The sequence below is a fragment of the Clavelina lepadiformis genome, chromosome 2 (genome assembly GCF_947623445.1).
Source record: "Clavelina lepadiformis chromosome 2, kaClaLepa1.1, whole genome shotgun sequence".
In the NCBI taxonomy this organism is placed as follows: Eukaryota; Metazoa; Chordata; class Ascidiacea; order Aplousobranchia; family Clavelinidae; genus Clavelina; species Clavelina lepadiformis.
Window position 1 is genome coordinate 8,345,444 of NC_135241.1, and position 22,233 is coordinate 8,367,676.

General features: G+C 35.9%; 2 protein-coding genes across 4 annotated transcripts; one reads left to right on the top strand and one right to left on the bottom strand.

Annotated features, from left to right (window-relative positions):
- Positions 1–4,278: 4,278 nt before the first annotated feature.
- On the top strand, positions 4,279–18,931 carry LOC143445577 (uncharacterized). 3 transcript variants are annotated; one of them, XM_076944777.1, is made up of 20 exons: positions 4,279–4,488; positions 7,869–7,896; positions 7,999–8,078; positions 8,237–8,350; positions 8,468–8,595; positions 8,714–8,831; positions 9,193–9,357; positions 9,600–9,719; positions 9,853–10,007; positions 11,638–11,830; positions 12,653–12,760; positions 13,102–13,140; positions 13,282–13,380; positions 15,061–15,896; positions 15,993–16,160; positions 16,229–16,335; positions 16,416–16,578; positions 16,657–16,727; positions 16,848–17,034; positions 17,149–18,931. In XM_076944777.1, exons 1-20 carry the CDS (start codon positions 4,423–4,425, stop codon positions 17,582–17,584), a joined length of 3,381 nt encoding a protein of 1,126 aa, XP_076800892.1. In that variant the 5' UTR covers positions 4,279–4,422; the 3' UTR covers positions 17,585–18,931. The 3 variants fall into 3 exon arrangements, with proteins under 3 accessions (XP_076800892.1, XP_076800893.1, XP_076800895.1); XM_076944778.1 differs by having other exon boundaries at positions 16,851–17,034; XM_076944780.1 differs by having other exon boundaries at positions 15,996–16,160.
- A 1,261-nt stretch (positions 18,932–20,192) lies between these two features.
- LOC143444888 (uncharacterized) lies at positions 20,193–21,968 on the bottom strand. The gene has a single exon (XM_076943681.1). It carries the CDS (start codon positions 21,966–21,968, stop codon positions 20,193–20,195), a length of 1,776 nt encoding a protein of 591 aa, XP_076799796.1.
- Between the last annotated feature and the right edge of the window lie 265 nt (positions 21,969–22,233).

A 22,233-nucleotide genomic window follows, 5' to 3' on the forward strand; every position in this document is an offset into this window, starting at 1 on the left:
TTATTATTTCATTTATCACTTTTCAGTAATTAAAACACGCCTGAATTAATCGCATATGTAGGTAGTGTAGTGTTGGAAATATACACAGCCATTGCGCATTCAGTTATGACTTCTTTTAGTAGGCCTATACACTTGATGAAGCAAGCTTCTATAAAGTTAAACATATCGACTGTCACCTTATATTCTGTTTTCATATTTTACTATATGCTGGGTTAACACGGTTCGGCCACCATCAGCTTTGTAGTCAGTTATGACTGTATTTTATAAAAACGTATGGCCAACGATATAAAGAACGTTTGAAAAAGTTTGCAACGTGCGCGATTTTTGTAGATGTTAAACAAATCAAGTCTGGTCATTCAGTACTCGTACTACGTGAATATGTTTTTACCGTGAGAACAAGACCGTTTACTGTTTCACGTTACCACCGGAATAGTTGTATTGTCTTCCTGTTTCGTTGAACCGACTAAGTTTTCTGTACCATAATTTTAATCCAGGAACTAGGCTATTTCTTCCAAAGATTTTGTCAAATCATTTTCATAAAATTTCTCCATAATTTGAACGCTTACGATTTGTTTGGCGGAGGGTTGGATCAGCTCGAGTTAAGCATTGCAGCCCACCGATGATAGATTTGTGGGCATTGCATCTAGACACGAGATTATTTATCATTAAATCTGTGCAAAAACGGGATAAATATTCTAAAGCTAAATCAATAATAACTCGAACAGCTGAACTGACACTACCAATTTGTCGCATTGTGTTTTGATAGACCTAATTGTTAATTTAAAATTGTGACAATGATAACTTTCTTCTTCTTGTTCTCTCACTATCTCTGTTTGAAGGCAAATGGAAACTATAACCTAATAGTAGTGAACACAAGGCAAAAGAAATTATGCAGTAAATATAAAACGGTTACTTTAGATTCTAAAGTTTAGAACAAAAAGGAGCAGTTCGGCTTGCGTTAACAGATTTTCCGCGTACATCCAAGCTATGCGAGTAAAACAAGTTTAGCACCGGAGTTCATATGACACCAACCACGCAAATAAAATTTTACAAAGAAGAAGCTACAAAAACTTTTAAAGGTAATTCGAAAAACAATAACATTCCCCGAAGTTCCCCACTTCCTACTTTTCCTGAGCAATGAAAATTTTTCAAATTAGTCCTGCAGCTATTTCTGGTAGTGAGATCACGTGTCTGCGTCAATAAACTATACGCTTCACCTGATTTCCTTGAAGGCTAGTGTCCTCTGCCAGCACTAATTGCAGACAAACTAGGTTAAAACTCAAATTGAAACGTTAATTTGTTCGAAGTAGTGAAATATGATACAATCTGTGACATTCTGTAGGCAAAGGCATTTATGTTGCGCTCCTAATGATAATTAAATGTGAGGAATGCGCTGACAAGTCCGAAAGTTAAAGGAATAATGCCATATGTGGCATGACTCTGTGGAGCTAAACGCCACAGTCCATACGTAAAAGTCTGAAAGCAGTCAAGAATTCAGTTAAAAAGTTACTCTCTTTCATAGGCCTATTCGGAAATTCCTCAATGAATATGCAAAGATTTAATAAATAACATAGGTATTTAGCCAGAACAAATCAACTTCAGAGCCAGCCGTTACACTTCTTTGGCACCAACCCTTGTATCGTCGGGCGAATCTCATCAAATATAATGTGCAATAATAATTATTGTTCCCACACCAAGATTTTCCTTCGGAATTCGTCATTAAATTTTTCGTCACCTTTTTACCTGATCCGCGTTGTGCTGCGCCTTTTGCATATGGCCAACGAAACACCCCAACTGCTTACAAAACCTTTTTACTCACGCAAAACACTTTCGATTCCATCAACTGGGGGCACAATTTTATGTTAATGTATGGTTTCAACATTTGTAAAAACTTCGATGTTACCTTCGTAGCGCTTTGCAGTTTTAACTAGTAACTTCAATAAGTTACTTTTCTAGTTGTGTGTTTGCTGCTTCCTATAAAGTCTATACTTTTTCATTCACACCAGTGTGATGTAACAGAGATTATTTTGTCATAACATTTCCCTTTCATGTTTGAAACTTTTTTTCTTTGATTTGACTTAAATCGAATTGCTGGAATTTTGTCGAATCGGCGTCGCGTGGCTTCACAAGCGCATTTAGACTGGTTGGTCGGTTATTAATTGCGATTTTAATCTAAATGGATTATGGTTATAATTTCCCTTTTTTATTCATTTTATTTAGTAGATTTTTTTATCGTGATTTCTTGGACGCTGGCAAGACGCAAGTATTAATTTTAGTCGAACACAAGACGGTTTCCGTTGTCATGCCAGATTTGTTCCGGGCATTGTGACAAAGAGATTTAGCATGACTCATCGTACGTTTTCCGTTCGAAAACCTTGGATATTGCCCTCGGTTTCAAGCAAAACTTATAAGGTTACAAACTTACTTACACAAAAGAAAACAAAACGTACAAACTTATTGGCAATACGAAGGTTTTCATCAAAAATTGCCTGAGTCATGCGACATTTTTATAGGTCATAATAATGCCTGGAACAAATTTAACACCACAGCGTACTCTATGTCACAGAGATTGACTTTGGTCTATGACATCATAATCAGCTTTAAAACCGGTATCAACTTGTCGACAAGCAGTTAAACCATAATAAAACTCGTCCAAGCGGTCCGCGTGAACCTATGTATCTTGGAGGCACCCTTTGTTTAAGTTTGATCCTTTTCCCCTAGCGAGTACATATAATACATGAAAAGGCAATGTGTGTGTGTATGTACCCAGGAAAGGAAATTTATATTTGTGCATCAGTTGCTCATTGCAGCATTGTGACAGGCCTAGTGTACACATCGGGTTTGTTGTTTAGTGTGCATTATTTTCTTTCCTTGCTGGTTAGTAGCAAACATGGTTATACTTTTGTGTTAACTCTTGTTTTCTTCCACTAAAGTATGAATAAGTGAACCTAAACATTATTTATTTTGTAAGTTTACTTTTGGCTGTCACTATTTTACCGGAAAGATTGGCGTTTAGTATACAAGTGCACAACCACACGATGCCTTTGTATACTGACCCAAAACTCTTGCTTTCGAACCTATTTTTTATTGCGTCTTGTTAACCTAACTTAAATGTTATAACATACCGGTCGGTAGTAACTTAAACCTAACCTAAATCCTCTTTCGAATCTAAATCTTACATCATTTAAACCCCAAATAGCTTAAATCACTGTTTTGCCTGCCCATTGGTATGGTATTGTGCCAATTATACTTGTTCTTTCTAAGATTGATTGTTATTAATTATTGCTTGATTGATTGTTCGTTTCTCTGACTTCATTGATAGTGCGTTCATTAACCATTGATAGCCTAGTTGAGCATCATCAAAACGAAACTGTCAAAGTTATGAATATTGATATATTATTGATTCTCAACGAACGGTTGACTGTTTTCAGAGCACAGAATAGAGTTGCATTCAGTAGACTCTTAATACTAGAGTAAACTATTGAAAACTAGCATGTTGTGCGCTCTAATACAAATGACATAATTCAGATGTAATCAAAACCGGGTCGCATGTACTAAACACAACTAAAATATAGCACAGCGCTTATTGTTAAACACACGAAATAATACAGTCATTTCGGTGGTGTGGGTTCGTTTCCCACCGCGGCCACTAAGTTGGGTTGAGAAACCAACGTGGTTGAGCTTCCTATTATGACCTTCTACTGTACTGTCAGCTTACCAGAGACAACCTTTTACTCCATAGCACATAATTGTAATGTCAACAAATGCGATAAAGGCTTGGAAGAGTATGGGTGCTTCGAGGCTACCACATGCACAAAGAAATCATATTTTATCAACTTAAAATATGTTGCATATATTTAACATTCGGACTAAAGAAAAGTATTTGCACGACTTAAACCCGTTGATGATTTCACATCACTCGAACCCCAGTTCCCGAGCTAGCCTTTGTGCTTGATGTGCAAGTTCCGATTGTGACAACATTTTCTGATTTTTCTAGAGTATTGTCCAAATTTAGCACTGTTCACTGACCACCAGGTCCACTAAACAGGTGTAAGTGTTGTTAATGCCTTGCCCAATGGCATTACCATGGTATGGCACCATGCTGCTACTGGGTATCGAACACGGAACCTGAGCTGCATTTATTGTGAGACCAGCGCTTGAACCACTCGGCTACCAAGCCGACCACCGTCGCATTCTTCTAACGTAACCGCCATATCTTTAACTATGGCCTGCTTGACCTATACTTACGATGAAATAACCACTCTTTTCATTTTTTAGGTTAGTGAAGGAACCGACCTGCTACTTGAATTGGCATTCAGTGTTAAACTTTATGCCAGAGTTGTGTTGTACAACTCTTGGCAACGTAGAACAAGATGATCCTAAATTATAACGCTACTTGCCATTTTTAAGATATCTAAAGTCATGCCTTCAGAAACTGCAAGTCCCTTACTGAACTGTGGTGACTACATCAAGGATCGATGGAAAGTAGTAAGTTACATTTAGTGCTAAAGGCGATCACTATCATAACTTTTAAATTGCCAGAAATGTTTTCGCATGTTTAACAGAGTCTTAAATGAAAATAAGATTAAGTGTACCAGATTGGAAAACTTGCTGTTACTTGTGGAAGAAGTTTCCCACACAACATGTATATTTCAAGAGCATATGTAGCAAAATAGGGTGTGTAACTATCAACATGCTAGTTTGAGGCCTTTTGCAAAACGCATGGCTTCATCTAGTTATAGGAAACATTTAACTTGGTTAAACAAAAAAATATTTTTTTGCTCATCTTCTGCTTATTCATTTTCCTTTATGTACTTTTATTTTTATGTGTGTAACTTAAAAATTGGTAGAGTGCACAGTAGACATTTCTCAAAGTGCACAATTGTGTGAGAGTTGCAAAGCAACATTGCAATTAAATATGTTGATATATTGCGATACAAGCTCCATAAAAAAACTATCTGCATTTACAAGTTGCAGCTATGTTCAAGCTGTGTTATGCTATGTTTTCTCACTTTTTGCTGACTTCTGATACACAGTGTACCACTGTAGGGTCTGTTATACTTTTGCACTTTGACTTCGGCTTGAACAGGGTAGGAGGTAATAAAAAGAAATTATGACGTAGTGATTCCTCAATACTTGATCACTATATTTAGAAGTGCAAAAGTAAAGGAGTAAAGGTAACTGTTCACACACCCTGTTTTTGTCATGTTCATTTTTTATCACCAGAATCACTAAATCGCTTTCCTTGTCGGCATCAGGTGGACTATTTTGTGAAATGTGTATCATCGTTTCTTAACAGTGTGTATGCCACCTCACACTCGTGTGGCGAGTGACTACGTACGCGTAAGGTGAGCGATTAATCGCTTGCCTCAAACGATCAAGGCGAGCATTGATGTGGATGTGAGCGATTGTCCATCTCAAACGGCCAGGCCTCTAGATCAGAGGTGACGAACCTGCGGCCCGCCAAACAATTTTGTGCGGCCCACCAAACGATTTGACAAACGCCCATACATGCAAGGCATATAGGACTTATAGGAATTAGGGTTGCCATACCGTCCGGAAAATTCCGGACATGTCCGGAATTTAGGGTTAAATTTTGCGTCCGGGAGACCAGCAGTCTTGAACGAAGCGTCCGGTGAGACCAGCAGTCTTGAACTTTCTTTCACCTGTTTCTAATCTTTGCGCAATGCGATATCAAAAGCTGATAGCACAATTGAGTCGCAGCAGTATGTCTTCAATAGATTGCCGCACTCAATCGATGTATTTTTTGCGGCCGCGGGAGCAGCTAAAAATCTGCCAAATGAAGCGGTTGTGCTTGAATGCTAATTATTATGCAAAATGTTAAAAAAATTGTGCGGCCCGCTTGCTCAGCCGTAACTGACAAAGTGGCCCGCGTCATCGAATAGGTTCATCACCCCTGCTCTAGATGATAGCAGAGCATTTGAAATTTTGGCGTATATAAAACATTGCTTATATTATACACTTATATGTATGGCATAGATTACTTCAACTACATTCGCTTTAACAAAACCAATGTATTTCAAGTATCTAGAAAAGTGGAAATAAATGGCTGAAACTTTCATGATTAGAAGAAAGAGTTGGAGAAAATTTAGTAAAATGATTTTCCGCTGTCTTTGCATGGTTTAACTAGGCAAAATAAAAATCATGTGTTTTGAATTCCATTTATCTGACAAAATAATTGACGATGGTTGTTTTTATGTCTCCATAACTGGCTTTAAAATTGTTTTAGAAATATGAAATGATTAGAAAAAAGTTGGGTGTAGAAAAAGTTGGGTTTTAATTAGAAGAAATGGGTTACAAGTGCAATCAGAAGAGACCTAGTTTTGACTTAAAAATTGTAATATTTTGTTTCAGTTTTATAGAAATGCAGTAAAAATTGGTTGGTCCACATTGAACGTTGCACATTTAAAATCCTCTGTACTCTTGGCGAATTTTTCAATCTGGCAGTAAGATCTTCTTGCACTGGCGCTTACCATTTATAAATAATTGCACAAATCAGCTTTTCACCCATGATTTTCATCAATAGAGAGCTGCAGTTTTTTATTAATGCATTTGCAAATAACAAAAGTTTCGATGGCTTAATTACATATGTTTTTCATTTGTTTGTTAGACTGAATGCCTAACATCTAGTTCTTCTCATCATGCTCAAAAGTATTATTCATGTTTATTGACTAGAGTTGTCTTTTTAATGTGCTTTAATAGGCTATATCAAAGGTGGGCAAACTGCGGCTCGCCGACATGTTTTTTGTGGCTCTTCTAGCTGAATAGTGATATCCATTATTGTTCATTAATTAATTCTCCATGCATAGTTTACCATATTTGCATTGACATTGCTGATTTTGCGGCTCGCTGGTTTTTGTAGTTTTCCGCAAGTGACTCTTTCATTGAACAAGTTTGCCCACCCCTGGGCTATATTATACTCAAAGGTTGTGCAAAATGTCACTAAACAATTCACATATTACACATTCATACATTGCATTTTGTGTGTGATATAATAACAAAGAAAAATATCCAGTGAAAGGTCACAAGCGATGAGCCGATGATTGTTTAAACCAGAGGTGACAAACCTGCGGCCCGCCAAACGATTTGACAAACGCCCATACATGCAAGGCATATAGGACTTATAGGAATTAGGGTTGCCATACCGTCCGGAAAATTCCGGACATGTCCGGAATTTAGGGTTAAATTTTGCGTCCGGGAGACCAGCAGTCTTGAACGAAGCGTCCGGTGAGACCAGCAGTCTTGAAATTTCTTTCACCTGTTTCTAATCTTTGCGCAATGCGATATCAAAAGCTGATAGCATAATTGAGTCGCAGCAGTATGTCTTCAATAGATTGCCGCACTCAATCGATGTATTTTTTGCGGCCGCGGGAGCAGCTAAAAATCTGCCAAATGAAGCGGTTGTGCTTGAATGCTAATTATTATGCAAAATGTTAAAAAAATTGTGCGGCCCGCTTGCTCAGCCATAACTGACAAAGTGGCCCGCGTAATTTTTTGCAAATTTGGATAGGGTGAATTTAAACCACATTATACAATGATAACTCATCAAAAAGACTTACTACTTAAAATGTTTTTAACATTGTTTGGGAAGCCACATGCCACAGACTGAGTAAAAACATGTGTTATGTAACTTTTAAGCAAGTTGGAAAACTTTTTAAATTTTTTTGTAGTTTCCTATTATTAAATTCAAGCAAGATGCTGATTTGTGCACCTATTTTTAGATGGCAATAAAAATAGAACTATATACTTAAATTATTTTTAGCCGGCTATACCAGAAATTGGAGTTGCTAGTGACTTACATGTAGGTGTAGGTTTCTTGATTTAATAATAATTTTTTTACCTTTTAGACTCGTAAAATTGGAGGAGGAGGATTTGGTAAGTCCCTGTAATTTAGTTTGCGGTTTCCATTACAGGTTTGGTGTGCTATCTATGTTTGTTTTTGCATAGTAGCAGGACTAAAGTTTTTTGCATGATTAGGAGAAATTTTTGAGGCAGTTGACACTACAAGTGGAGAAGCAATTGCAATTAAAATAGAGTCAGCCAGACAAACAAAACAGGTAAACCTAGCTTTAAAAAATTTAATGCATTAAAACATATACGTATCTCTATATCTATATTAGTCTGGTTTTGAGGTTTTAATTGTTTGCTTGGGCATGAAAAGAAGAAAATTGTCTTGTGTTAAACCAATGTATATTCATTGTTTTGTTAAATTTAGGTTTTGAAAATGGAAGTTGCAGTGTTGAAAGCATTGCAGGGAAGAGATCATGTGTGTCGATTTATTGCTTGTGGGAGAAATGAAAGATTTAATTATGTTGTTATGTCATTAGTTGTAAGTGTGTATTTTCCTTGTTATTTTTATCATGTTAGGTTGTATCTGTCCTGTGTATATAGCATATATGAAGTTTTTGTTAAAAATCACACAAGCTTTTTTTTGAATATATCATAGGGTAGAAACCTAGCAGAACTGAGGAGGAGTCAGCCACGAGGTATGTTTACAATCAGTACGACATTGCGCTTGGGAAAGCAGATCTTGCTTGGTATAAAGAATATTCATAGTGTTGGTTTCTTACACAGGTAAGCTGGAAAGTAACAGATGTTTTGTGTTTTTAATGCATCCAAGCTCAAAAATACATGAAAATTTATATTTGATAGAGAATTCTGTAAAAAAATATATGTTGAATCTTGCTAACAGAGACATCAAGCCCTCAAACTTTGCTATGGGTAGAACGTCAGCAACGTGTAGAACAGTTTATATGCTTGATTTTGGTTTGTCCCGACAATACACTAATGCAGCTGGAGATATTCGCCAGGTTTGTGTAACATTTAGGCCTATACAGTACTAAAGTTAATAAGATATTCTGTATAATGGAAGCTTGTTAACGCAAAGCTGAAGTGACCCATTAAATTTCTTTTGAAGTTAACATGGTTGGTAATGCTATGTAAGCATTTTGTCAGGATCTGTAAGTGTAAAATTATTAGCAAAGTTTTGCTATTGAGTTTCCACTGTATATATATGTATGCTATACATCTTAGTTCTGCTGCTGCAACAAAACTGATATTATACCTGTATTTGAAAAGGCTAAGCATTTTGACTGTTTTATAATGTTTAAAAATTATTAATTTTTGTCGGTGAAGCTTTGTTTAACTAACAACTCATAAATAATTTCACAGGCTCGAACTGTAGCTGGTTTTCGTGGCACAGTAAGATATGCTTCTATTAATGCTCATCATAATCGTGAGATGGGCTGCCATGATGATTTGTGGTCTTTATTGTATATGCTTGTCGAATTTGTAAATGGCCAACTTCCATGGCGAAAAATTAAAGACAAGGAGCAGGTTAGATGTAGCATTATGTTCGAATGGGTGTTGTAATTAATGAATTATGCATTACATGTTTTTTGTTAAAAAATTATGTACGTTTTTATAATTTCAATATAGTCTAATTTTGATTCCTAAAACAAAATTTAATGTGAATTGACATTGTATGTATTGAATGCTATCTCACGCATATTCTTGTGCCTGTCAATATTTTCTGCTTTGTTTGGTTTACAATATTGATCTTGCATTTTTCTTTTTAGGTTGGAATTCTGAAGGAGAAATTCGACGACAAAGCTCTTCTGAAACACATGCCCCATGAAATGCTGGATTTATATCACCATATTTCAAACTTACAGTATTATGACAAACCGGACTATGAGGTTTGTTCATGGGTGAAAATATAAATAGATTCATTTTTATTTCTGTGGATCTGAATTGTCTTGTGTCTTGAATTTTTACTGTTTCATAGTGTGTGAATGCTCGTAATAATACATTGTATTTTCATCTATATAGTACGTGTATAGTCTTTTTGAGAAGTCAATCGCAAGAAAGAATATTTGTGACTCAGATCCGTTTGACTGGGAAAGAGGTTGTGGTGAAGGATCAGTAACTACAACAACAACATCAACTCCACCACGTGGTGATCGGCATACTGCTGGGCCAGCTGGGTATTTAAAGTGCTTTTAATTGACTTAACTTAAACATTGAATTTAAGTGCTTCAAGAGTTTGCGTGCTGGTCAATAATATGTACTATGAAATAGGTTTATATGTATGCTTATAATAACAGTTGGTCTCCAGGGTATTGGTACCCAATTTTGTTAAATATATATCAGTTTTATTTTTAATTTGAAATTTTACAAGGTTACATATAACATTGCAACAACTTAAGCAAGACAAGCACTTTGCTTAGAATTTTTAATGTGTCTATATAATCTAAGTATATTTTGTTTAAAAATTGTGAGCAACCTTTTGTCTGTTCTGAAAGCAAGGTTTCTATATATGTATATTTGCTTTAGTTTACCAAACGTGAACATTGGATTTTTTTTGCCTGTGCCTCAGTGGCCCTTTTTAATTTATGTCCATGCCGTAATCCATACATAATGGATGAAGAGCCCTTCAGAACTGCACACTGCAAATCAATAAAATCTTGGAAATGCAGTGAAAAGCAGTACTTGAAATATCTTTTATGTTACTCCATGATACTTCAGGAAAAAGCCATCTGTACTATTGATGAAATATTCTGGTACAATGTAAATGCCCGTATAGGTGCGTGGTATTTTCCAAAACTACTTCATTTTTACAGAATGCAAAGAGGCATGAAATAACGCAAACAAAACTGTTGCAATATTGATTGTAACATTATATAAATTTATCATGGTATATATTATTATACGAGGTGTGATAAAAAAGTAACGGAACTGTATTTTTATCACACCCAGTATACTCTTGATTGAAGTAGAGTACATATAAATTAAATACGTACTGCATTAGATATTGATTGTCTTATCCTTTATCATGCTAATTTTTTATTTTACTGGACAGCTCGTGATTTTAATTAAAAAAAATGAAACAATAAATCACATATATATTAATGTAAAAAAATGAATAATAAGTAACATAATTATAGATAACAGTGCCAATTACAGATCTATAATACTGCACTTCCTCGATTATTTGTAGCTTTTTTAAGTGACATTCAATCATCTAGTTGCCTAATGAAGTAGCTTTGTGACACAATAACACTGTAAAAGAAATGGACTTTAAGGCCTACTGCAACTATAGCTATATATACTATGCAGTGTGTCTGTTATGGCCTATTCTGAGTTATGTTAGCTGTACTTACAGTTCATTGTTAAAAACTAAACTCTACACTGTATCTTAAAGTTTTGATATGGCTTCATAAGCGAAAGATGACGTGAAACACAAAAAGATTGTTTTATCACTTAAATATAAGAATTCAATTATCCACTTGCTTATCTCCTCAAATTTCTGAATACATTTCCCAACTAGACCGGATAATTGACGAAGCACTGTAGCAGAAAAGTGTCAGATCGTCTACTTTGTCTAAGTGTCTACTTTAGCTACAGGTACATATTTTACTGAAAAACATATTAGGATGGCGGTAGGCTGCTGTTTTTGTAAAGAACAAATGTTGTTCCAAAAATGTCAGCTTTTTAATTAAGAAAATGTTTAATACTGCTTTGTTCCTCTCATTGTGACCATGTCATATGCAAGATAACCCTATCAAAGTTATATTATTTATGTTTGCTGATTTTTTTTGTATCTTAACTATTTAGTATGGAAATTGTGTCTGGTGTAGCAGAAGCTGCAAACACAGAACATGAGATGGAAGAAGCCGATAACTTACTTGATGAACCTGAGCCTGCGGGACGTCAGCCTCCACGAATTTTGAATGAGCTGCATCCTGTAGCTAACATTATCTCCGGGAGTATGGTTGGTAGTCCACGTCGAAGGTTGCCCATACCTCAGGTGCTTTGATAGTAAATATTAAGCAGTAGTAAGAGAAAGGAGCAAATCCAATACCAAGTTATCAGTAAGTATACCAGGAAAAGATTAGTTCAATGATATTTAGTGTATAACTAGTTACTGCCGAATATTTATCACAAATTCACTGCCAATTATGGTGAAGGTGGCAATGATTTTGATGTCACAATGTAAAATTAATATGCTTGATGGCTGGAGTTTTAATCAAATGTGGTAGCAGTGGTAGGGTAACGAAGCTAAGTTTTTAATGGAATGCAACTCCGCAAGTAAGCGATAAAATGCAGGTGATGTCTATTTTTAGCGTAAAAATGTCACACGTGACAGTAGTTATCCTTGTGCTACTGTGAAAAGCATTCTTTTTATGGCAATTTTTGATACTAGGCTAGTATTAACTGCAAATACTGAGCTCAATGAGCTGTAGCATATTCCCCAGAATAACTACAATGACTGTAACTTACATTAGGCCTAACTAATGCAAGACCCTTTTAACAACCTTGTAAATTTCTTTCTTGATTTAAACACCAACGTTATTGCACATCGTAACATCATAATTGTTGCCACAAACGTCGTAAATAGCACCAGATTTTTTTTGCAATGTATTTTTGGCAATACTTGCTCAACCACTATGTATCATTGAAACAGTTTTGTATAATTACTGTAAGTCTTGGTATAATTACTGACAACTATTTTTTGTTTTAAGGTTAACTTGTTTTTGCACTTGCTTTTATTCACCAAATTTTTTCACCAACAACAATTGAAACTCTTTTTAGCACGTTTTCTCAACAATGTCAACTTTTTAACTTGCAGGCCCAAATTACTCCTACCAATGAATATAATGATGAAGAACCAGAACTTCTTCATATAAAAGGCAATGGAAATTATTCAACTGATATGAATTTCAATGCTAAACCACAGGTAAAGTTTTTTTTGTAAATATTTTAGGAGATGAGATTTTAATTTACTGACCTGCTTGTATGGTAATTTGCCCTAGAAAAATGTATATGCCTGTACAAGTGATAAACTAGACGAAGGATGATATTTAGTTAATGTACGCCAAGTGAATATATTTACACGTTACAATGGGTACATAGTGTGTATCCTATGCCTATGTTTCTAATGTAAGTTATTGAAGTTAAATTTTACTTGCGGTTTGTTGATAGCAGCTTCTGCTAAACTGGGTAGATAATAACAACATTTACTATTGTTTTAGCAATAACCTTCAGATATTATCTCATTAAACAAAGTTGTTTCTGCAGATTAATCCTGAAAAAGTTGCAATTGATACCAAAGAAGAGGTAGCATTTACTACTTTTGCAGTAATTTTATTTTTGATTATGCTTTTGCTTCTAGATAGGTTCAGTAGAAATGGTTTTATGTCATAAAACTATATGCATATTTTGTACAACTTAAGTAAAGTTGTTTATGTAAATAAACAGGTTGAGGTTGGGTCAAAGAGACATAGTGATGCTGTATTTAACCATGATGTAAAGAAACAGGCAAAAGATAAATCAGTGGTAATCTCAGAAAAATTGCAGGTAAATATAAATTGATATATATGAAACTAAATGTTGTGAAGTAATTGAGCGAAATTGAAATGTTTAACTTTCTTATAACGCTATCCTATTTGTGATCAAGTAAAATAAACATTGATATTTAATAGGTCACAGGTAAGGATGTGCTTAATTGAAAAAGATTTGGCTTCGAATAAAAGAATTTAATACTTGTGTGAATCCGAAGCTGTTAACTTTGATCATTTCACTTTCGCAGACTACCTGTAAAGAAACATATTCATGATTAAACCTTAAAATTTTGATTTTAAATGAAACAATAAATTTGTTTTTTGGTTATACAGTAGTCGCCGCTTATAAAATCCACCTCCGTTCCAGGAGAAATGGATCCAAAAACGATGGATCTACTTTAGGTCTTTATGACTCAAACAAGCTCAGTGTGCATGGTTGTTAATCATATAATGTATGTGAACGTCGGAAATATCTAAAAGAACACAAAAATAACAGGTAAATCACTCAGAAAACACAAACAAAGCATTCAAAAAAATCTGTCTAGAGTTGCTTGTAGCGGAGGGAAAGTCTTTCGCAGGTGCTCTCGTACTAGCTTCACTGTTGCCATGAAATTGGCAACCTCGGAGTACCCAGACTGCTTGAGCCCACGCTCTATTGATTTTAACATTTTTCTCCTTCAGCATTTTTTGTAGCTGTCCACGAGAGATGCCGAGCACACTCGCAGCATCTCGCTGGTTATGGCTCTTTAGTTTTGTACGCTACTTGTCAAGCATTGAAAGCTTCTTGGCGCATCAAGCCTTGGCAAGTTACTTTCCGCTTCTTGTCTGGAGTGCTGTTGACTGAGTTAGGTGGTCTTTTCGACATCGTATTTTTGCAATCACAACCCTTGACAATGTTTCTAGTTAACAATGACTAAAACATGAAATGCACAAAACACACATCTTCCCACAAAATGTTTCTTGTAGACTTCTCTTATGCGTCGCTACGAAAATCAATCTTTTCGTCTACAGCTAGAGGCCTATTCACTTCCTGCAGTTTCTTTCCTTCTTTATTGCAATGAAATTCTTACAGATACAAAATAATCCATTATGGTTCTTCAAATCTCACTGAATAGTCAACGCATGTTTTCAAAGCATATTCACGCAAACTTCATTGTGTATTACATCATGCTCACGTCAGATCCGACAGAATGAAAAGAGTCATTACAGCAAATGGGGGAAAGCATTTTACTAAGTTTTTTACTACATTTTATTGCATGGCCAGACGTTTGAAGTGGATCCACTAACTGGAGTTTTTGAAACGAATGATTTTGCACTCTGTTAGCATGTAGAAATTCCGTTCTACGGGATTTGGCTCCAATAATCGGCTGGATCCTATAAGCGGCGACTACTATACGAATTTTCTAAAACTTTTTGCAAGCATATGGCTGTTGTTATAGTCGAGCATACAACGAAAAGTTGAATGTTTCGCTATAGATTTCTCACGTTTTGTGAAATAAAGAATTTGGCCCAATTCTGGCCTCACATTTGGCAAAATTCGAGTTTGTGAAAATGACATTTGACATTGGTGCGCAATATGCATAGTCAAGTTCAATTCAGCACATACCTGATCACAAGTGATATTTTTACATCATTTAAATCTAATTTGGTTTTGTAAATGAATATTAAGTCGTGTTAATTCTCAAAAAATTTCTAGACTAGACTACCAGTCTTGCAAAATACACCTGCATCAAGCAAAGATATCATAGTTCCAACGCCATTACATTTACAAAAGCTTGCTGACATTAACTTTACTGAAGATGTACCATATGAGAATGCACTTGAAACGAATCCAGCCAGGCGATCAAATCCGAAACTTTTGGTAGATGACAATACAGCTACTAAGAATAATACAAAGGAATACAAACCAGACCATAAAAAACTAGCGGTGATCCCAAGCATTGATATTATATCAGCGGAAAAGGATTTATATAGCACTGAACGCAGTGATCAGGATAAACTGCCTGTCATGATCCTGGGGAAAATTGGCATTCTGCCTCAAAGTAATATGGAAGATGATGATAATAAAATAAGCATGAACAGTAATATTAACAGTACTGTAAATACACATGCACAAGCATGGGATGGTGGATTTAATAAAAATGTCCAAGAAAGTCAAAACACTAATAAACTTGGTCCAGAGAACTCAGATCTTTTGCCTGCAAAAGATATGGTTGTCACCAAGTTTGATATAGATGAGGAGAACATTGAACTAATGGCTGAGTTTGATGCTTACGATGCATCTTCATTAGAAAAGCAAAAAAATGATGGAAAGGGTCATTTGTTGCAAACGAAGATGCCCTTCATTACTCATGGCAATAAATCTATAGATGATGTATTTGGTGTTAAGGAACGTTTTGCCACATCTAAAAACAATAATAGTAGCAGTCCAAGCTTGGTGTGTTCTGATGGCAGCAATACTGGTTACAATGCAGAAGGCAGTGCTGCAGAGGGTCAAAATGACTTATCTCCAGATTTGTTTTCATCCAGCAGGTAATCTTGACACTTTGAAGGTTCTTTGCTCTAATTTGCAATGAAATCTTTGATTGCTGTTTGGCTTGGCATACAACTAATTGGAACGTTTTTTAGCAGGGAAGTCAAGAAAAAAGCAAGTCGATTTTCGGGCAATATAACTCCTTTATCTCGTCGTCTTCTTCAGCGATCTGTTAGTGATGTTTCTGAATCTAGTGAATCTGCAAGGAAGAAATTTACAAAGAAACAAGCAGACCAATTTGATAAAAAAGCAACCACTAAACAGTATGTGTTTTAAATCGAAAATAGTTTTCTGGGGGCAATCTAGTCATCTTATATTATTATAAAACTAGATCGCTTAACCTACCGAAGAAGAAGAATTTGTCCGACCTTTTTGTATCATCATTGGATGAACAACCACATTCAATTTCAGCATCAACTGAAGATTCAAGACAACGAAGTTTGCCACTAATATGAAACACTATCTTTCGATTTCAAATTGTTAACATTTTAAAAGCTGATATGCTTATTGCTTTGTAGCACCCCGGCATGTTAGATCACCGTTACTTCCCATTGAGCAATTGAGTGAGTTGAGAGAGAATGCTAATGAGATGTCAGATGATATAAATTTGGACGCTCTTAAAAAGACTCCCAGAAGCGCACAAACAATCAACTCTTTGAATGAAGCAACACCAAAGCATAGGTATTGGTTTTGTAATCATAAGTCATTTGAATTCAACTGCATTTTGTTTATACTAAGCAAAACACATTTGCATTGCAGTCGAATTCCTGTGAGGATTTCGCTTGTAGCTTCACCTGTTTCTATGAAAAATGAACCAAGTACATTACAAGGTATTTAAATTATTTTCTATATTTTACACTTTTTAATTCTACGAAGATTTTATAGTCTGGATTTCAGGCAATATATCAATTTATGTTGTATCTTATTATTTACGCACTTCGTTTATTTAGCAGATTCTTCAAAGCGATCGTTGCTTAATACGGTCTTAGACAATACAAATAAAACAACCTCCAATAAAGCACAACAAAAAGCGGAAGCAAAAAGTTTACAATCACAATCGCAATCGCAATCACAACAGTTAATACCTCGTCCACCTGAATGTAAACGTCCCACAACGAGCGCGGTCCAAGCTGCTAGGTAACTCAGAGCGTTTTAATACATGCCATATTTAATTACTGCTGTTGCAAAGTAATTAGTGATTACATTTTAACGAAATTGTTATGCATGATTTGTCTTTGTTACTTCCTGCAGGAGACGTCGGTATAAACCGATCGAAAGTTCTTCCAAGTCTTCACCAAATAATAGTAAATTCAAAAGCTTACAAGGTATTGGTGTTTCATCATCAGTGAAAGCTTTGAAATTGAACTATTCGTCGCCTATGCAGGGGAGTAGTACTGGAAGGGTAGACCGTTTAAATAGTTCCAATGAAGATAGTATAACACAGAGTAATAGCAGAAGTCTCATTGGACGGCGCGGAAGAAATCAGATTGATTTACAGCGAAAAATATCTCCGGTAAAGACTAACAAGGAAGTGAAAACGACCTTCTCTAAAACCGACTCAGCTAAGAAAACTTCCAGTAAACTTGCCAGGTCCGCTTTGTCGACAAGGGGCACCGACAAGACTGAAACCAAGAAAAACTCTTTTTTTTCTTCTCGGAAAACTTTTGATAAACCATCTAAAAGATAAAGGTTTTACAGTTGTTCCAAAATCTGTAGGGTGACAGATTTTCCAAGAAACACTTTTACAATATGTGTGATGTATAATTTTACACTAAATGTATTTGTGTATATTACAAAAGTACGGTAGCACACAGAAATTACTCAAACTGAATTTTCAGTATTGAATGTATACTACAGTATTGTGATCAAAAGGTGTTTGACATGCCATATGTCGCTGATCACTTTTCCTGCATGCGCAGGGTAGCACGTCTATGTATTTTGTTGTGTCTGCTGCTATAACTTATTTTAAACATTATGCATGTTTGTTTATATTATATTTATTTTTACCAATGGATTTTGCTTTTTATTTATTCAATATGTATGTCTTGTTTGCCTTTGTGGTATAGCTGTTGGTTCTTGCCAAATTATTTTAAATTGCACTTTTCGTACTCTCTGTGTATTTATGTTTATTTTTACTTGTTTACTTTATTGTTACTCATATCCATAGTTTACTGTCTCTGTCTTAATTCGGATTTAAGTTCAGAAACGTCGATAATAAGTATATGTTCGACTTTGTGTAGAAAAGTGTTGCACTATATCATCCCCTTGTTTTCTACCAGGAAACCGTTGATGAAGCAAAATAGATTTTTCCTGTCACATCCTTGTTACAATATACATTCCCTATTAGTACTGTGCATTGCTAACTTGATATTAGTGATAAATATAAGTGTCCATTTGTTCAGTAGCGAGTACCGTGCTTGAAGTCGATCTTATTTTGCATGTCTTATGCCGGAAGATAAAAATCATGATAAACTGCTTTCTGAATTACCGATTATACTCTTGGTGCCTACCTGGTTGTTATATGTAGAACGGTTTATTCGTGTTGTGTACTGTGTACTTTGCTTAGCAAAGTAACTTAAGTGTTCACATCAGCGAAGGCATGGTGACGACTGGCAACACAATGTAAAGCTTTCGAGTGCATGTTTCATTTCAACTTTTTCTGTATTCGCTTCGCTCGATGTGTGTTCTTCTACGTAAATCGCACGACAGTTTCATAGTTTTAGTGTTCGTTGTGACTGGCTTAGTATGTTAATTAGTATCATTCTGTAACCAATTGGTTAAGCTTATTGTAATGGTTCAACAGGATCATACTATCAAACCAATTATTGTGAGAATAATTACATTTGCTCTGTTTATATGCATAAGCCGCTCAGTTTCATTTCAATTTGACTGGCTAACTGAAGCAAACTACTTCCCAGAAGTATCATGAATTCCCATAAAAAGGTTCCCAAAGCTCTGGTTTACGATCTTTTTTGGTACTTTCTCATTTGATATGAAGATACTGAAAACATGATCCATCGCAAACAGTTGGTAACTGAAAGTGTTTTTATAACTTATTAATTTCTGCAATAGAGTTCCCACTTGTTGTAGCTTGAATTAGGTAAACGTTAATCAAGTAATAGATTACGATAAGATTGCGGAGTATGTGGTAACTTTTAGTTCGGCTAGGTTACGAAAGCTTTCATTCTGACTAGGTGACACTTTTCTTTGTGACGTAAACGCTGCCCTACTGTTATTCGAGATGTTAAGCGATAACCGTTGAGCGCCCAAAGGAAAGCAAAAACCTAAAAAGTCACTAAGGTGTTCGGTTGTGATGCTAAACCAATAGTTATATTTTCAACTCTGGTGACACTTGTAAACTTCAATGATCCGGCTCCGTGATCAATTGTGGTATAAATACAGAAGTGGCCAGGACCGGATTAAGCTTTTTATGGGCCTGGGGCTCTATGATAGTCAGAGGCCTATTTTTTATTCTATTCGTTGTACTAAAAACTAACCACAATTGAAACGAACAACAAATATTAATACATAAACAAAGTACATATTTACTTTGTATGCACACATTCAAATGACGCATTTTCTGGATTTAGACAATGCAAAGCTCTTAATAATGTCATCGGTGTCTATTTTTTGCAAAATGTCGTTTTCGATGCAGAGTATAGCTAAGGAATTCAACCTTTTCTGCCTCATAGACGAACGCAAATGATTTTTTACTCTTTTTAGTGCTGAAAATGAGCGCTCGCCAGAGCAATTAGAAATCATCAGACAAAGATAAAGCTTGAAAACAACCGATACATTAGGAAATGCATGCGCGAATTCATTTTCATTTATGAACTTAAACATCTGAATTTCTTTGCATTCACTGTTGAAATGGTGTTGTTTTATCAGTGTAGAAAAATGAATCATCTCCTCAGGCAATGACTCCTCCAGATCATCTGGATAAAATTGAAGTAACAATTTCGCACTTGCTTCAATTTTGCAGTTAGACATGGTGTTCAATTCTATCAGAAACGAAAACTTTCTTTGGAGACCGTCGTAAGCTTCTAGTCGGGTTTTCATAGACGAAAGAATTTGGTCAATGATCGGCAGATATGAGTCTACTTTCAATCTGCTCGATGGATCAAGTGATGTGTCTTCAGATTCACCTTCGCTATCCAACCCTACTTTTCTTCTTTTCTTTCTTGAAATTTCTTCAGTGTAATGATGACAGCCACTTAATGCTTGACCTCTTCCTTCAAATGTTTGAAATTGGGGTCTGAGAAGTTGAATAAAGTTCTGTAGACCCTGAAGCAAATTCAAGTCATGTTGCTGTCCTGCAGAGCCTGACTCGTCTTATGGAACCGTTCCATTATGCACGACCATACCTCGACTAAAATACCAGTTTCAAGCTTTTTCATCGATGAAACAAAACCCCTGGCTGTTTCTTTAGTTTGATATGTTTCATCATTGTCATCAGATATTGCCGTCAAGATTTGAAGAACCGCTTGGTAACCTTTTCTTAGTGCATGTAGCGCATCATATCGCGCCTCCCAACGTGTATCAGACAAAGGCTTAATTGTTGGACATTTAAGTGGTTTCAGTGCATCAACAAGAAGATTCCACCTGTGTGTTGAAGCTGAAAAGAATACATAGAGTCCTTGAACAAACATGAAAAAACGAACCGCGGATTGGCAACACTCAGCAGCACATTTTCCCACAAGATTCAAGGAATGTGCTACGCAAGGAATATATTCTGCTTGGTGGTTGCGTTCTTTTATTATAGCTTGCATACCTTTATATTTTCCGCTCATGTTAGCAGCGTTGTCATAAGATTTTCCGCGGAGATCTTTCAAACTGATCCCATTGTATTCTATAAACTCCAAAAGTATATCAGCCAATTGGCGACCAGTGTGTCCAGGGGTGGGCATAAATTTGACAAATCGTTCCACGGGACCATCAAGTAAAACATACCGAAAAATTATTGTTAACTGGTCAACATTTGCAATGTCAGGTGTTGAGTCCACGGACACTGAATAATACTTTGCTTGTTTTATTTCGGAAATAATAATATGTAATACTTTTGTTGCAATTGCGTCAATGAATTCCTCACATACAGTCGATGAGAAATACGAAACGTGTCCCTTGCCTTTGTTCACTCTCTTTTGAATATGCTCAGCAAGGAAAGTATCGTATTCTGCCAACAACTCCAAAATTCCAAGGAAGTTACCGTTTTGTGAAGAACCAACCCTCTCACTACTTCCGCGGAAGGCCAGCCCTCTGGATGATAGGAATTTTATCACGCTTAAAACTCGAGCTAATACTTTGCACCAATATTTTCTGTCAGATTCTTTTTGCTTTTCCAAATCTTTGCAAATGCTTCCTTTTTTTGCTCTTCGAAAGAAATATGTTGAAAGATAACTTAAGTGTTTGTTAGAAGATTCGTGCATGGCCAGGTCGCGTGGTGCATGTTTCCAGTCGCCATAACCAACTGATGCCAGCTGCAGCATGATTTTCTCAGAATCAGACGCAAAAAGTTTGCAAAAAAAGCAGTAAAGTTTCTTGGTTGAAGGCGAATAGCACAACCATTCGCGTTTCACTATTTCGCCGTTCAATTGTTCTCGCCAAAATAGCGATTTAGAACAACGCCGTTTAAATTTATCGCCAGTAATACGTGTCTCTGAAGTTGAAAAATCTGCATCAAGATGTTGAAATTCTAAACTTCCTATTTGACAGCAGTAATCTCTCAGCTGGTCAGAAATTCCTCCCCAGCATCCAACATCCATGTCGTGTTGAATAGTTTCTTTTACCCCATGTGTTTCATCCTCAGCAACATTAGATGACTTGGTTTTTAAATTTGGTTCCAATGAAACAATATTTATATGTGGCTCTGCAATACAGTCACTCGAAGTAGATGGTCGCAAAGCAGTTGCATTAGGCCTACAGGACGTCGTTTCTGCAATGTTGCTTTTCGGTTCGCTTACAACATCAAAAAAATCAGTCACTTTTTTTGAACCTGCTACAACTTTTTTCAATTTAGCTTCTGCTTCTCTTCTAGATTTCTCCTTTTCCCAACCGCTTTTATACTTCTTCATTTTTATTTTTAAATTAATTTAGCCAAGCTAAAAACAAAACAACTAAAAACAATATGTTGCTATACTCTAGCCTAGACTATAGCAACAGCTACTCTAGCTACGCCTAGGCCCTAGAGTATCTAGGCGAGCTAGATTTAGATGACCCTATAGTGGTCTTTCGCTACTGCCTGCATGCGCAATATTGTTATGTGCGTTATTGCGAAATAAACTTGACTTGACTTGGCTACTAACAATCCTGCCTAACAGCCGAGAAAAAGCGATTGTT

Coding starts and splice junctions, on each gene's coding strand:
- LOC143444888 (XM_076943681.1), bottom strand. CDS start 21,968: ATGAAGAAGTATAAAAGCGGTTGGGAAAAGGAGAAATCTAGAAGAGAA.
- LOC143445577 (XM_076944777.1), top strand. CDS start 4,423: ATGCCTTCAGAAACTGCAAGTCCCTTACTGAACTGTGGTGACTACATC. Junction 8,079..8,236: donor CAGCCAGACAAACAAAACAG/GTAAACCTAGCT, acceptor TGTTAAATTTAG/GTTTTGAAAATGGAAGTTGC. Junction 16,336..16,415: donor TGAAGATTCAAGACAACGAA/GTTTGCCACTAA, acceptor ATTGCTTTGTAG/CACCCCGGCATGTTAGATCA.